Source organism: Diadema antillarum, unplaced genomic scaffold, assembly GCF_040938485.1.
Source record: "Diadema antillarum isolate AM-2024a unplaced genomic scaffold, OU_Dant_1.0 scf00000020, whole genome shotgun sequence".
NCBI lineage: Eukaryota > Metazoa > Echinodermata > Echinoidea > Diadematoida > Diadematidae > Diadema > Diadema antillarum.
Genome location: NW_027270909.1, coordinates 6,041,875 through 6,059,102, shown reverse-complemented (window position 1 = coordinate 6,059,102; position 17,228 = coordinate 6,041,875). Strand labels below are relative to the sequence as shown.

The window sequence follows — 17,228 nt, the reverse complement described above, 5'->3', positions numbered from 1 at the left end:
TCAAGCGTGATTACTGAAATGGACTATAGCTACGAAAGGAAACCTGGTGTCGGTAGTTTAGGGCATTTTACACTTGTAAATTTTTGCTTAGTCCCGTACCAACGGTGGGGCTAGGGGGGGGGGGGGGGGCTTAGCCCCACCGTTGGTACGGGACTATCCTTAGCCCACTTTCTGTTTACACTCGTTTTTGCCAAAGTGGGCTAGCCCCACCGATAGTACGGTACTATCTGGCCCTGCAAAATAGCAGGGATTAGCGCCGCAATTGCGGTGCCAAGCAAGTGAGTGTAAACAGAACGAAAAAATAATCCTGGGCTAAGCGACGGAGACGAAGTCCGACCCTCACTGACCAATCAGAAACGAGGTAATCAAGTGCTGCCGGTGCGTGTGTGTACGTATACAGTACACAGCGTAATTATGAATATTCATGTGGTTTGGAAAGTCCGGGGCTAAGAAATACGAGTGTAAAAAGGTCAGTTTTCTACTTAGCCCCGGACAAGAGATAGTACGGGACTAATTGGCGAGTGTAAAAAGCTGAAAAAATTGGTACGGGACTAACGATAGTCCTGGGTCAGAGAAAGTCCGGGGTTAAGAAACACAAGTGTAAAAAGCCCTTTTCTGTTTACACTCGTTTTTGCCAAAGTGAGGTAGCCCCACCGATAATCCCGTACTATCTGGCCTTGCAAAATAGCAGGGTTAGCACCGCAATTGCGGTGCCAAGCACGTGAGTGTAAACAGAACGAAAAAATAATCCTGGGCTAAGCGACGGAGACGAAGTCCGACCCTCACTGACCAATCAGAAACGAGGTAATCAAGTGCTGCCGGTGCGTGCGTGTACGTGTACAGTACACAGCGTAATTATGAATATTCATGTGGTTTGGAAAGTCCGGGGCTAAGAAATACGAGTGTAAAAAGGTCCGTTTTCTCCTTAGCCCAGGACAATAGTACGGGACTAATTGGCGAGTGTAAAAAGCTGAAAAAATTGGTACGGGACTAACGATAGTCCTGGGTCAAAGAAAGTCCGGGGTTAAGAAACACAAGTGTAAAAAGCCCTTTTCTGTTTACACTCGTTTTTGTCAAAGTGAGCTAGCCCCACCGATAATCCCGTACTATCTGGCCTTGCAAAATAGCAGGGTTAGCACCGCAATTGCGGTGCCAAGCAAGTGAGTGTAAACAGAACGAACGGAGACGAAGTCCGACCCCCACTGACCAATCAGGAACGAGGTAATCAAGTGCTGCCGGTGCGTGCTTGTACGTGTACAGTGCACAGCGTAATCATGAATATTCATGTGGTTTGGAAAGTACCGGACTAAGAAATACGAGTGTAAAAAGGTCAATTTTCTCCTTAGCCCGGACAAGAGCTTAGTATGGGACTAATTGGCGAGTGTAAAAAGCTGAAAAAATTGGTACGGGACTAACGATAGTCCTGGGTCAGAGAAAGTCCGGGTTAAGAAACACAAGTGTAAAAGGAGCTATTTAGGACTAATGCCCGGTTGGGATTGAATAAATTATGACCTCGGCAATGCAAGCTCGTATGTGAGACAAACGGAAACGAAACAAAAGCTTTCATGGTACTGCTGCTTTTGGCGATTTATCGATCGGTTTGGGCGGGTTTGTGGGTTTAAGCAGAATATGCGAAGTCGGACGTGCGAACGGTGCACATAAAGAGTTAATAGGACAGGGGAAAATTATGGACGCTAAGGGAGATTTACAGGTGATTCTGAATACTGTAAAAGTTGATAGATCTTGGTTCGCCATCTTCCAGAGAACTTTACTGGGGAGTCCAAGGCCCAGGAGCCATTCAAAGGATGAGCATAGATGCCCTCAACGCTGAACCGGAGAACGTTGTTGAAACTCGAATCCAGTACGTTCGTGGCCTCGCTTTTAACGAAGAAGGTGTGTACAAACATTGTATGACTATCAGACAACCGTTCAAGGGCCTATTAAAAGGGATATTATGTTTGCTTTTTTGTTTTTTTGCCACTGAATAAAAATGCAATGCATTTGAATGAATATGACTTACTGGTATTATATAGGTTTTCCCGGTCAATTTAATACTTTTGTCATTAAACTTCCTACTTGGAGTATTCGATTTCACGCATTCCACGCTTGCATTACTGAATCAGGAATCAAATTCAAAATCCTGTAATTCCAATTTACTATTGAAGCATTCAAATTCACTTTCGGAGCATTCTAATTCACTACCGGAGCATTCAAATTTAAGAGAGGAGCACACATTTCCGCAATGAACATTCAAATCCATGTCCAGCTGGCGACGGAATCTCGTCTGTCATTCAAATTCGTGAATAGGCTACCATGTTCCAAAAACTGCTGTCAATTTAGAAGAAGTCCTGAATTTAGTTAGCCTGGGCCGTGTATGTGTGTCTTTTTTTATTTACCTCCGAATATATTGGGATTTATGCTGAAGATTATTCAATTTGCAGTAGAGGTCCACTTGTTCATTGAGAAATATGAACTCCGGCTTCACGGAATGGAATATACAGGCTCATGTCCCTCGGATAGGACATGAAATAGAGGTTCCATGTTTTAGAGAGTCACAGCTCATGCACGTAAAAGATCCCACCTCATTTATTCATCGCAAAGAGCAGGCTGTTTAACCCGGTAAAGTCAGTGGCGTATCTAGGGAAAACGGCGCCCGGGGCAAGCGCGAAAATTGCGCCCCTAATTTCTGAAAAAGTGTTCAACCCCAACCCATCCCGGTAGGGACTTTAAAAAAGTCTACATGATATGCCTTTTCAAGGACTTAAAAGGGGTCTTTTGAGGGTGATTTAAATGTAATAAATTTAGATAAATTTTGGCGAGCGAGCGCAGCGAGCGAGCCGAAAATTTTTGTATTTAAGCTTACAAAACATGGAATTCTTGTCTTTTTTTGCTTATTAAATCTTACAACTCTAATCAAGAAAATTAATGGTGACGGCTTTATAGATAACGATCTATACCAACAAACTGAGGACTTGAAAAAATACTCCAAATTAGTACGCACGAGTGAGCCGAAATTTGTATACATGTATTTCCGCGCCATCTTTACGTTTTGTTCTTATCTCTTTGTTTTTTTGGAGAAATTTTAGCGAGCGAGCCGAAAATTTCTGTATTTCAGCTTACAAAACATGGAATTGTTGTCATTTTTTGCTTATTAAATTTTACAATTCTAATAAAGATATAGTGACGGCCTTATAGATGAGGATGATTTAAATGTAATGAATCTAGATAGATCTTTGGCGAGCGAGCGCAGCTGGCGAGCCGAAAATTTTTGTATATTTCCGCGTCATCATCACGTTTTGTTTTATCTTTTTTTGTGTTATAAATTTTGGCGAGCGAGCGCAGCGAGCGAGCCGAAAATTTTTGTATTTCAGCTTACAAAACATGGAATTCTTGTCATTTTTTGCTTATTAAATCTTACAATTCTAATCAAGAAAATTAATGGTGACGGCCTTATAAATAACGATCTATACCAACAAACTGAGGACTTGAAAAAAAATACTCTAAATTAGTACGAGCGAGTGAGCCGAAATTTGTATATTTCCGCGTCATCATTATACGTTTTGTTCTTATCTTGTTTGATTTGGTTTTTTTGCGCCCCCCACCCCCGTATGTTCAACACCTTTGGCGCCCTCGTTTGATCCAATGGGCGATCGCTTCAGAACGAAAGAAATAAAATTGCAGCCGCTGCTCCGTGTAACATTTTGCCTTCTAACGATGGCATGTGTGAACACAATATACATTGTCATTTTGTCCGCGTCATCATCACGTTTTGTTCTTATTTTCTTTTTTCATTTTGGCGAGCGAGCGCAACGAGCGAGCCGAAATTTTAGCTTACAAAACATGGAATTCCTGTGTGAACACAATAAACATTGTCATTTTTTGTTTTCATCTTGTTTGATTTGGTTTTCTCCCCCCCCCCCCCACCACCATTCTCCCTCCTTCCCGGTCCGGGCGAGTTGTTGTTGTTGTTTTTTTCTTCTTCTTCTTCTTCTTCTTCTTCTTCTTCTTCATTTTTCCCTTCTTTTTTTCTTTTTCTTCTTCGTTTTTTTTTCTTTTTTTTTCTTTTCTTCGTTTTCGGCGCCCCCAAAGAGTGGCGCCCGGGGCACGTGCCCCCCTTGCCCCCCCCCCATAGATACGCCACTGGGTAAAGTGACCCCACCCTGCATCCAACTGGACCCCATGAAAGACAAGCGATTGCAGCTGAATATGGGCTATTCAGCCATCTTCTTAGAGGGAAAATGAAACAAACTAACAAACACTAGGCACTGTATAATAGGCCTAAAGACGAGCATAATACGAAAGTTTGGTCGACACCTTCGGGGGAAAACAGTTTGACTACTTTGAAACTGATAACATGAACATTGTATACGTCTTGGTGTGTATTGATATCTTATTGGTTTACTTTTGCTGGACTATGATCATTTTCTGTCAGTTTGTCATTAAACTGATGCATTGTCATTACGTGATTAGTGTTGGGCGTTGTCAGCATGCACAGCATGCAGTATCATAAAGAAATTATGATTAGATTGTCGTTGTGTTGTTTGCATGCACTGCTGATTGGGCCTTACCATTTAAAATTTATTGAGATGTACAACAAAGAATACGTGAACAGAGAACGATGTGGAACCTTTAAACAATCGTAATTACACTGTATAAATCCTGTTTATGTCCCCTTTCCCGCCTAACTAGACGTGTGCTTTAATATCTCGAAGATTTCTCCTCAAATAACCTGCTATTATTTCCTAAATGTTGCAATGGGTACATATTCTCTCCGAAGGTTCGTTTATCTGGAAACGAAATCAGGTTCGTCATTAACGGAAGGCTCGATAATCTGAAAATTAGAATAGAGTTAAGTAATTCGGATGGTTCGACCGTACGCACCGTCTTTTTATTTTGGATTAATGAACACAAGTTAATTTCATTTTTGGATTAACGAACCATATCTCATTTTCGGATTAACGAACTTCAAATTTACTAAATTTGTTTGTTCCGAGCCTTCAGAATAACTAACATTGCCCACGCCTGCCGACCAAGAATTATCAAAGCGGGGAAACATATTTCCATAGCTAAAGGGAACGGGCTATGAACCCTGGATCTCCTGCGTACAAACCAGATCTGTATCCACTGCATATGTTTCTATGGTGATCAGTAAAAAAAAAAAATTCTAGACAGTTTCTTTAATTGATTTCAGCAGAAGGATAAAAAAAGAGAACTTGTTTATTGTGGAGGATGCTTTCAATATTGCCTCAACTAATGCTCTTCCCATTTCACGTCCGTTCAATGCAGGTACCAAATTGTATTGGCATGATGACGGTCCCAATAGGATCGAATCTCTGGATTTATTGAGTGGCGAAAGAACCATTTTGCTGACTAGAAGTGGTTTCTATGGACTCACCTGGCACAATGGATATGTATACTTGACGGAAATATTCCTTGACGTCATTGCAGTCATGAACGACACCTCAGGAGAGGGGTTTCGATACGTTGGTCCTCGGATCTTCCCCGATGCCCGAGATATTTGTGTGGTGTCGTATCTGAAAGGTTAGATATTGTAAACAGTTTTACCAACTTGTACGCGAAATAGTTTAAAAGGGATCATTTGATTTGATTTGATTTATTTCAGCTGAATTCCATTACATCAGATATGATTTTGTACAAGTCATTTATAACAAACAGTATATCAACACATATTTTTAGTACAAAATAAGACAAATACGAACAGCTTAGGCTGGGAACTTAAACAGAACGGTCTCCAAAATAAGCCGGGGCTTGACGGCATGGAGACCCTATACTTTGATACTCTGGAAATCTTACATTGACAGCCATATATTCCCTGACTATAGATTCACTCCTGCTTTTGCAGTCGCTGATTCCACAGCTACAGAAAGCTCGAGCTGACACCAAAGGCCATTATACAAAAGATTCTGTTTTCTGTATGTACCTGTGAGAGACTGTCTTCGTGTTGTTAAAATGGTTTTAGTAACTCTAAAAATTAACAAAACATCAACGACACCAACAAATTGCTTTAAAGTACTTAGACCTACTGGTATAACAGAAGGGGTCTAACTTACTAGAATCTTTTATACATTACGCAGTCAAATAATGCCTACTTCTTTATCAGAAAAACTGCTTGGACCACTGAACCCTACATGTATAACAAACGACTAAAAATGAATGCAAGGCGTTGGTATAACTTATTGAGCATTGAAAATATCTATATCGTATGTTGACTGACAACATTCTGTTTCTACAGACCCATCGCAATGGACTTGCGATTTCGACAACTTTGGCTCCAATCTTTGTGGGTGGAGTCAGGCTTTTCAGGACGATTTTGATTGGCTGAGACTGCCACGTAACGTCAGCAGACATTCAGAGAATGGTCCGTCTATTGGTAAGTGGAAATGCCAAGTTTATTTCAGCCAATACTTTCATTCCTAGAAAACCCAAAATATCTCCGAAAATGTAGCTGGATTACATGAACATTTTTTAATCAGGGCACACTGTACCTGAGGTACATGTACAATGTAACCTGTGATGTATAACTGCCGAGATTTGAAACTATTGCGTTTTCTTTTTAAGACCAAAGGGAGTGACATTCTAGATTCCCAAAAATTCCACGTTTTGAGCATATTATCCTTGTAAGCTATTGAAACAGAAATTACCTTTTTTTTTACTACAATTGCTCACATAGGAAAATATAGTCATGAACCATTTGTTCGTAATCACAAGGCGAGGTATAATCAGTAGATTGTTTAAAGAATATAACTATTAAAGAATATAACTAATCATTGACCTACCATCGACATAAATTCTTTTATTGTACATTTTGTGTGTGTGTGTGTGTGTGCGTGTGTGTGTCAGGAGATTACAGTATGTTCATCAACGGCACGACACAGGAAGACGGTACTCGAGCTAACTTCACAAGTCCATATGCCAACACTGTAAGCACGACTGCCACCTGTTTCCGGTTTGCCTTCATCATGCCGGGGGTCTCCAGTGATACCATTCTCAAACTGCACTTCACGAATCAAAGTTTTTCCTCGGTCATCTGGGTTAAACGGGGAGACCAGGGAGCATTTTGGGAGCTAGCCGATGTAGCAATCTCTGGACTGGGTGAGGGGCATTTCATCTTCGAAGGCGTGGTCGGTACTCCAGAGCGTAGCGTCATAGGAGTGGATGACGTCCACTTCGGACCCTGCGATGACCAATACGACGGTAATCGTTGATCAGCATTGTGTGTATTTGGTATTTATAAACGCACTATTACAAATCTATAAGCACCACATAACACAACAACTTCTACGTGCAATTTCAATCAGTATATCACCAGGTGATTCTGTTGTGGTTGTGAAATGTCGTCACTGTTACTTGCTATCATTCGTCTCCTGCACTTTCTCTGTTTCTCTTCTCACTGCCAGCTCCGAAGGTCTCATGTGATAACGGCAGAATGGAAATACTCCTCAAAAGGGAAAGCTACCGAGTCTCGGCTCCTAGCCAGATCCGCTTTTCCCGTTCTCGTTGCTATAGTTACGCTGTTAACTCTGACTACGTCGCCCTTTCAACATCTTTCGAAGAGTGTGGAACGCGCATAGCGGTAAATACGACAACGTCCGGCGGAAACATGTACCGATAATCAGATAGGATTTATTAAGCTGTTATCGGCTTGATTAGACCTCTCTTTTGTTGACACATAAGGAAATAGATTCTAGTTTCTATTACTTATTCTGCGATAATATCAACGTTTCTGTCTATGTGAATATTTCCTCTTTAACTGTCAGTCCAAAACATCGAGACGTATGATTTTGAATCAGTCCTGTCATGGTGATTCTGCAATATTCAGTAATTCAGTCGCGAAATGTAAAATGCAAACCCCAAAATACGTACATTGCAGTTGTGGAAATTGAACCAAACGATTTTATCCTTCAATTTGATATTGTAAATGTCCTCTGAAAATGTGAATCTATCTCTATCTATTTCTTTTTTACTTATCTACTACAGTAAACAAAACGACACTCTCATGAGGCTCGTATGTTGCTATACATTGCAGATAAGAAAAAGTGTCGACTCACAGAACGTGTTAACGATTTCTGGGAGGATATATCGTATATTGGACGGGGATATTGACCCCTGGTCACTCAATGTGACCTTGATCTGACCTGCAGCAAAAATGAAAGAGGGCGACAAGTAAAATGTTATAGACTATTGCTTCAGACATGCAACGTATATCCATGTCACATGCAAATAATACTTTTTTCTTTCTCCCTTCATCTCTCCCTCTCTCTCCCCTCTCTCTCCATCTTTCTCTGCGTTTCCATCTTCAAGAAGTCACAAAAGCAATCATGTAAATCAAGAAAAAAAGTAACATAACTCTAACACAAAAAATTTGCCTTTTCAGAGTGACGAGGAGAACTTTTTCTTCACGAATGAGATTGAGGATGTGAGCGGGGTTATGCAAAGCTTCGTCGTCAATTGCACGGTGAGGCGCAGACAGCTCATCCACACCTCATACATCGCCCAGTCTTCTGTGTCCGTTTTCACAGAGGCGTTTGGCCATGGCAATTTCACCATTGCTATTCGACAATTCACTAGTCAAACTTTTGACGTAGCTCTTCCGGAACCGGCTCCCCCGCAACAGGTACCCTGCATCAGCTTGTACTACTAATTTAAGTTAATCTGATCAAGAGAGCATTAATATGTGAAGGGAGATTCTTATGTATGTTGCAATACCTGTTGTGAATTGGAGATTATACTTTCAATCGTAGAGAAGAATGATTGATGACTATAAATAGTTAAATCGTTTTCACCAGGAGAGTTATATGTACAGTGCACTCCCGTTACAACGAACATATAGCGAAGTGTTTTCCGAGCGCCACTGACAAAGAAAAACAAAAGAAATGCACTCGTTATAACGAAATGCGAATCGCCTCCGAACATACGTAGCAGAACAAGCATTTATGGCGTCTCCGCATGGGCGAACGCGTCACATCACTGTGTGTTCGCTCCGTGTGTCACGCACAGTTTCCGAGGGGAACTTGCGTTATTGTAATACAATAATCTGAAATTAATTATTCGTTTAATTGTTCCGAAAGCTCTTTATTACAAAACACACAGATGCTGATACACCTTAAATGTCGGTTAGTATGGAAATGAAATTTGTATTTCCGATCAGCGAGCCTTCGGAAAAACGAACATATATTTCTATCTAATTCATGACCTTTCGGAATAACGAATCTTCGAAGAGCGAAGCTTCAGACGAGCAAACCTTCGGAGTCCCAGGAATGGTGAAACTTCGGAATTAGGAGCCTTCGGAATAACGAATTTTAGTAAGAAACGGACCTTTGGAATAGCGAACTATAACCGCATCCTAAACCATCAGTTTCTATACATGCGTGACAATACAAACAACTTTATGCTCTCTTTTAAATGTAACATCTAAACGAAATTAAAAAGGTACCATCGTATTTCACATAGCTTTCCAGTGTATGATGAGTATTCAACAAACAGAATATGATATACAGTAATTTATGTGTGTGGCTTCCTTGTTTTCGTTTTATATTGTATTTGTTCGGTTATAACGAAATTTCGTTATAACGAAAGAATCCGAGCATTTCGTTATAACGGGAGTGGCACTGTAGCTGTTATGTCAGTAGCGTGCTGCTCTAGAAAACTCGTGATAATATTTAAGAAAGAAATTTACGAGACGTAGCTTCTACTTCTCAAAGGAAACCAAAGCTCAAATTTGTATATTGATTGACAATCGATTAAAAATTCAGGCATTTTAAAGTTTCGCTACTATAAGGAGAATAGTACACTTCATGACGTCATTATGGACGGAAATATAAAGAAATGTAATGAAAATTAAAAAATATTTCACTAATCTAGAATTATGAAAGTACGCTTGACTTTACCGTATCTCTTTTAGAAAGCAGGTGGAATATGAACATATGAACATTATTATGTCAATAATAAGTTGAAGAAATGTGTTCTTTTTATACCGATCTGTTTTTTTTTTATTCTTCCAAGATTTTCTTGATATTGTTGTCCATTATGACGTCATAAAATCTGGTTGTCTTCTTGTCAAATTCATATCCAAAATTCAAATTAAAATTGTAAAGTCTCGGTGCCGGCGTTGGTGGACAACGCCGGCACCGAGACTTTACAAATTCATACCTCTTAAATGGATTGTCCGATTTTTCTCAAACTTTCACTAATACGTTTTACTATTGCTGTTTTTTCTCACTCCACGTTGGTTTCCTGGAGTGAGTCGGTAGCGTTTCATTTTGATACCCTTATGTTATAGGATTACCTCAACTACTTATCAAATCAATGGTTCACTGAATCCAAACTATCAAGGTGTTAGAAGGTGATACCATCTTCCTGGGCACAACAATCGCATCCATAAAGAACCTTTACGCCTTCAACAATCGTTGCTGGGCGACGCCTTCTCCGGACCCAGCAGATCGGAGTTACCGGGATCTGATAGAAAACGGGTCAGTCGGGAGATACAAATAATTTCAATATACATTTATCAGTTATCAGTATAATACAAACGAACTTTATTTCTAAATACATCTTAGTTATATGTAGACAGACTATTCAAAATATATTTTTCAAATCGTTACTTTTTTTCAAATTATTCATCAATTCATTCTTTAAGACCCCTTTAAAGTAAGTCTTGATAGGTTTGCAAGAAGTGGAAAACTCGAGCAAGGTTTGTTGTTAGTTGGTTAGTTGAATAGCAAATAACTTTTATGAAAAAAAAGATGAGTATAGAAATTACCCAGTCTGTACGATACTGAATAAACAATATCAGTCAATATATATATTTTTTTAATTCAAGTCGTTCCAAATCATTCGAGTAGAGTCTGCAGATATAATGATTTCTTATCATTACTCAGTATGAAATCCATGGCTAAATTAATTGCAGACTGGCTGTATCGACGAACGTGGAAATCTATGACATCAACAACTCTACTGTGAGGGCGTTTTCCGTCAGGACCTTTAAGATCAATCGCGTCACAGATGTGGTGAGAATCTTTCAGCGTTTATTTCCATGATCACGTCGCATTGCGATGATGAACGTGATAGGTATGATTGTAATAATAATAATATGGTGAATGAACTACTTCTCTGTGTAGGCAAAGATAGTCCTGATTTTGGAGACCAAGAGGTAGCAAAGTAGGTCCCCTCTTACTTGTCTTGACAGCAATTTTTGACATTATGGATCTCATTGCCTTCAACATTTGGACGTACTGAATCTTAACTTGTATCCTTTTTTGGGTGGGGGGAGGGGGGAGTCATCTTCCTAGGATAACGTTATCATTGACTATCGTAAGGGAGCTCCTTTTTCAGGATACTAACCAAAAACTAATAACTAGTCTGCCCAACTCCCTTTCGTATAACATGTTTTTGAGAAAAGTGCATTTAAAGCCGTCAGTTGAAAGGAAGTGAAAGATCGGCAGTAGATAATGGACCTCTTATGGTAATTTGAAGAAAAACAAACAAACTACAGATTAACCAGGTTAAAGTTTTTCATTCGCTCACTTATTTTACTCACATTAGGATGATAGGACCCTATTGTAGTTGCCGTGGTATTCTGTCGAGACTACAAAGAACGGCTTATAACAGTTTGGTCATCAGATCGATCCAAGTCTTGCAGAGGGAATTTGAAAACTTTGTCTAAAATTTAATTTGTTATATTCTGTGTAATTATGTATTAGATATCACTCGTCATTGAACGTAGTCGATTTTTCATTGGGTTATTTGACAGACATACATCCACTGTAACGTCCTGGCATGCCAACAGAACGATCGACTGGAAAGTTGTCATACTTCGGACCGTTCTGGCCCACGTGCCAAAAGGTATTCGAATCGGAACCCTGCTAACGCTTACCTCCTGTCAAGTGGACCATTCTTCATCGAGAGCGACAAAGGTATTGATTGTTAAAGATTCCAGTTGAGATGGTTAGGGAAAGACCCCCTGCTTTTGCTATAGTATAGTTCTCTTGTCAAAGATGCAGTTTAATATCTTTGAAAGCAGGATTCGCATATTTAATAATTAGCACATCAGGATTTCAGTTAAGTTCAGTTTGTTTTATTTCTCCACTTGTACAAATGGAATAGTTATCAAAACGAAAGAGAGAGAAAGAGAAACGATGGTGTTTAGGAGTTATAATACAACCTAAAACAACAGCTAACTTTACCTAAGAATTTTATTTGAAGAAAGAATACGGTGATATGAGTAAATGCTGAAGTGTGAAATAAAATCATCTGTAAATGATAAAAGGAGTTGATTATTGTCCTATTTATAGACGAATATTGCTGTTTGTCATGTTTATCGGAGATTCTAAGAGTCTTCAAATCATCAAACAAACATTCAATGTGTGCTAAGTACAATGTAATGAGAACCAGTGAGAAATCTGACGGCAGGCTTTTTTATTTACCTATATTGTTTTTCTAATGACAGTAGAGTTGAAAGTGCTGATACCACTATTTTCCCATTCAGCTAGCACAGAAGGTGATGAGGTAAAGTGATTGCATTACACAAAAACAAAAATTGCAATCTTTCCAGAGGATCCGATAATCTTTGATCCTATTGTTGTACAATATTTGATCAGAGAAAGGAGAGAGTGACGAAGAATTCTCTTGATTCAACAGGAGACCTACTGTAATCTAAAAGCGCTGGGTAGTGGAGTATTCTAATTGTAATTAAAGTGGGATGAAATCAAAATATATAATGTAGATGGAGTGAATGTAAATTCAAATTTAGTATACATATTCAAGATCGCCTGAACATGAGTTTGAAAGACTATGTAAAATTTTACAATCAATTGAAAGGCTGGGAAACTTTATAGTTCTATATAACAATTTGTGACGTCACATATGGAAAACTTTACAAAAAGTATATAGGGGAAACTCAACATATTTCTACCCGTCCTGTCTTGCACTATGAACAAGCATGTCACTTACCTTCTGAGGGAGTAACAGTGGGAATAATATTACATTTAAAGGAATAGTATAGTGTTGGTTGAGATGGGAATTCAGGTTTCCAATTTTTGGGAGATAATGAGAAATCTATGAATTTTGGAAGAGCATACAATTCTAAGAGCAATTTAAAGTTCATTCGATGAAAATCGGTTTAGAAAGGGTTGAGATATAAGACAAAAGATCTTGATAAAGGGAGGGTCCCACGTCATATCAAAACCAATTTGTGTCATTATGTTTTTGGATACCTCAGCTATTTCAAAACTGGTCTTCATCAAATTAGCATTACATTCCTCTTAGAATGGTATACTCCCTTGATATTTCACAAGTGGTCGATAATCATCTCGCAAAGAGTTAAAATCTGAACCCCCCCCCCATCTCAACCAAAATTGTGTCATTCCTTTAAAGACTTGATACCTTAGAAATTACTGGAGAGGGAAAATGGCCCTATTCGGATATATCAAATTCTGCGAGAATCAACGTTTTTATATTGTGCTAAGCTTAATCAGTGATATCTGTGTAGGACATAGTGCTCATGCACACAGTCGAAAAATCTATCACTTACCAGTGAGCATCATCTTCGATGCACGTATTCGCTTACCGATGGTATTCGCGGTTTTTGAATGTGCCCCAGTGTTGGCAGGGAATAAATTGAAATCCTCATCCTTTTCAGTCTTTAAAGATTTTGCCAGTAACTATAGTCTATGTTTATTGTGTATTATCAATAGAAATACAATTGTGTGAAAATCTCTTTATATTTCCATTGATATGTTTTTACGTTACGTCAAAATTCCATATATTCCGTGTATGTGCGTAAGGGTTTGAGGGGTGTATTATAATTATGTATATAATATGTATCGTATATCCCAAAAATTACAACGGTACCCTCCGCAACGATAACTTTAAAAATGATACATCAATCAAAATACAATTTCAGGGTATGAAACTAGAACTCATTGCCCACATCGTACAGAAAAACCCATTCGTTTTGCTTCAGTGGTTAAAGAGAAATGAGGAATTTTGTAGAGCTTGTCAGCAATCTTTTCCCTCCAAGTTCTGTCTGTTGTGTTCACACACTAATATGCAGTTCCAAGAGCAATCACGTGCTACACTTTGAAAAATCAGGGGACTCATGGCATGCTTTTTGCAAAATATAGGTAGGATGTTATGTTTTAAGACCCTGAAGTAGCATTTAGACGGTTTATTCATATTGGGTGATATCAATGCGAAAATCCGATTTTATTCTTTTTTGGGGACATACAATAACTGTATATGAAATGTTCAGAGCGACCTCACTGGATAAGGTCGTCTTTAAAGATTGACATATTCTTTTAAATATTATTATGTTGGCATGTATTGATTACTGAAACGAATGCTACTACGCTTTAAATTGCATTGTCATACAATTGTTTTATTTTCTAATATTGCTGAAGGTAAACACCTTCGTTATCAAAAGAAGTATTAAGGTTAACAAGTTAGATGTCCATCATGATTCTACCTTTTGGTCCTTGCTTTGCTCTCCCTATTCATCAGGTACGTCCGTGAGTTCCGTGACTGCATACGTCGCTCTGTCCGCCATGTTGGTCTGCAGCATCGGTGTGATCCTCTATCAACGCCATCAGAACACCAAAAACTAAAGCCTCAAGCGATGTAGTGCTTTCAGATATGAATAATAACTTCCTTTACAAATTTAGGCGTGACGTAGATAAGTAGATTTGATTTGATTTGATTTGATTTATTGGTTCCTGCATCGATCATTATGGTTGTACGCATATATGTACAAATTGTGCACTCATTGTTGATACCATACAATTAGCATTAGTACGTAAGCGTGATTTTGTCTTCACCCTGTAAACAATGCGTAACAAAATGTATCATTGATGTACTGAAAAATATAGAAGAGTTATTCAGCTTTAAAGCGTAGCTAGATTTGATTATACATGAGACATGTAGAAAAAAAAAATCAAAGGGAGGGATGACTTGCGTAGAGCTAAAATAGAGGAAAGGGAAAAAGAAAGCAATAGGTTCATTTGCTTTCAACCAAAGATTGCACAAAGTAAGATCACTTGGATTAGTGATCACCTGGGCATAACCAAATATTTTTTCACCCACGTGCAAATGAACTGTTTTGTATGCCAGGTCACAATCGGTAACATGGTTTAATACGTAAGAGATCATTAATATGTGAGGCGATATTTTATAGGAAGAAATTTCATTTAGAGCACAATACACTGATTTTTCGCATTCTACATCGGTTATAAAGAGATATCGCACAATTCTCTTTGGACGTTATTAACAAAGTAAGACTACGTACTACTGTCACTGTCGCTGTGGACATTTTATGCGAACGATATATATATATATATATATATATATATATATATATATATATACCCGTCAAAACACAAATTAAGAACACAACTTGATAATTCTCGCAGTATATATCTGGTATATAGTTTTATGTAATGACTTTATATTCACTTTTTGTCGTAAAAACGTACCACGAGGATGAAGGATAACATATTGTAGATAGATGATACATGTTGATTGTCATGACAGTTATGCTTATGGTGCATGGAAGCAGTTTTTGAGCAAGATTGTTTTCAATTGAAATACCGAGAAATCTGACTTAAAACAGTTCTCATATATCATCCATGGTGAATGAAAATTCTTTCAAATCAATGGCACATATACTACAAGCTGCTTCTTTTAGTTAAAGAAAACTATGTCCTAAAACCTTTTATTTGTCGATAATGCATTCGTTTACGAGATACATATGTATACAGTGCATTTCAATTAAACGAAGATTGCCTAAAAACTATACCAGTGAAATAAGCACCGTAATGCCAGTCGCAATGCAACCTGAGCAAATCCGGTTATGACAGAGGATCGGCATAATTCATATCATGCTCTGTTAGGCCCACATCTCTTGACTTCGACCTCGATCTCGACCTCGATCTATTATGTGACTTTACCATTTTTTATGGTGTACCACGGCTTTCGTACAAGTACCAAATAAATTAGTATGAAATACATAACCACAGAAAGAGAAAGAACATAGTGTGTTGGTGCTTTCATTGTGGACATACTGCGTTTATCAAGCGTGTAGTCAAAATATCTCCGGGGGGGGGGGGGGGCATTTCATGAAGCATTTTTGTCCGACAACTTGTCAAATTTGCTCTCAGCCAATCAGATGCAAGGATTTCAGTAGCTTTTAACACTTTGTCAGACGAAATATCTGACAAAACGCTTCATGAAATGCCCCCCTGATCTTTGCTGTAATTTTCACAGTATTGGATTTATAGTCTCTCAACGTTACAGTCTTCTCACATAACTCATTCATTGAAAAAAAAACCCACAAAAAACATTCAAATAGAAAACCGAACATCGAACATAATTAGAAAATCGACAATTTAAGTGAATTTCACAGTCTATATCTTATCTTATCAGTTGGGCAAGATCGGTGGGAAAGAAGCCTGCAGTTGCAAGCCTGCAAACGGTTTACAATATCCCTGAGCACATATTTCCAGAATGTTTAACGTTAAAAGATGTCTACCTCTCATTCTATTCATCTCAATCTATTAATCGCTTTATCTATCAGTTTATCTTGAATACCAAAATGGTACGTGTATACGCACCACAAAAAAAAATAAATATATATATATATATATATATATATATATCCGAAAATGATTACGTGAAAACCCTTAGGAGTTCAATGTCCAAATGGACAATGTCATCGAGAACAGGCGACGATATCATCGTCGTATCGAAAGATGTATATGATCGTTGATGTCGGAGACAACAGAGCAGCCAAGAAGAGGAGAGATAAGGTGGAGTACGAGGACTTCGTTAGAGAACTTTACCTTTGTGGAATATGAGGAGGAAGATGGTCCCACGCTGGTTGGAGCGCTCAGAACAATGGTAAAGCAGTATTTTGACGATCTGGGTCCCGTTTCATAAAACTTGTTATCATGACAAGTTTTCTTAGTTGTTATAAGCTACTGAAATCCTTGCATCTGATTGGCTAAGGGCAAACTTGTCACAGAAATGTGACAGTTGTCACTCATAACAAGTTTTATGAAGCGGGACCCTGCTTGTCCCTGACCGAGTGCGAACACTCCAAATAAAACAGCGTTGTTCGGGTAGGGTAGAATCCTCAGAAAAGTATCAGAAGTCTTGTAAGGTTCTCGGAAGGAATTTCACGTGATATTGATCTCCAATAGACATAATGATGACAAAGT

At 38.6% G+C, this 17,228-nt stretch overlaps 1 protein-coding gene across 1 annotated transcript; it reads left to right on the top strand.

The window, feature by feature from the left end:
• The first annotated feature begins 1,766 nt into the window (after positions 1–1,766).
• LOC139729950 (ZP domain-containing protein-like) lies at positions 1,767–14,657 on the top strand. The gene is made up of 10 exons (XM_071640872.1): positions 1,767–1,893; positions 5,287–5,541; positions 6,254–6,391; positions 6,862–7,215; positions 7,419–7,594; positions 8,396–8,635; positions 10,354–10,490; positions 10,928–11,027; positions 11,771–11,933; positions 14,518–14,657. The coding sequence occupies exons 1-10, from the start codon at positions 1,806–1,808 to the stop codon at positions 14,619–14,621; spliced, it is 1,755 nt and encodes a 584-aa protein (XP_071496973.1). The 5' UTR covers positions 1,767–1,805; the 3' UTR covers positions 14,622–14,657.
• The last annotated feature ends 2,571 nt before the right edge of the window (positions 14,658–17,228 follow it).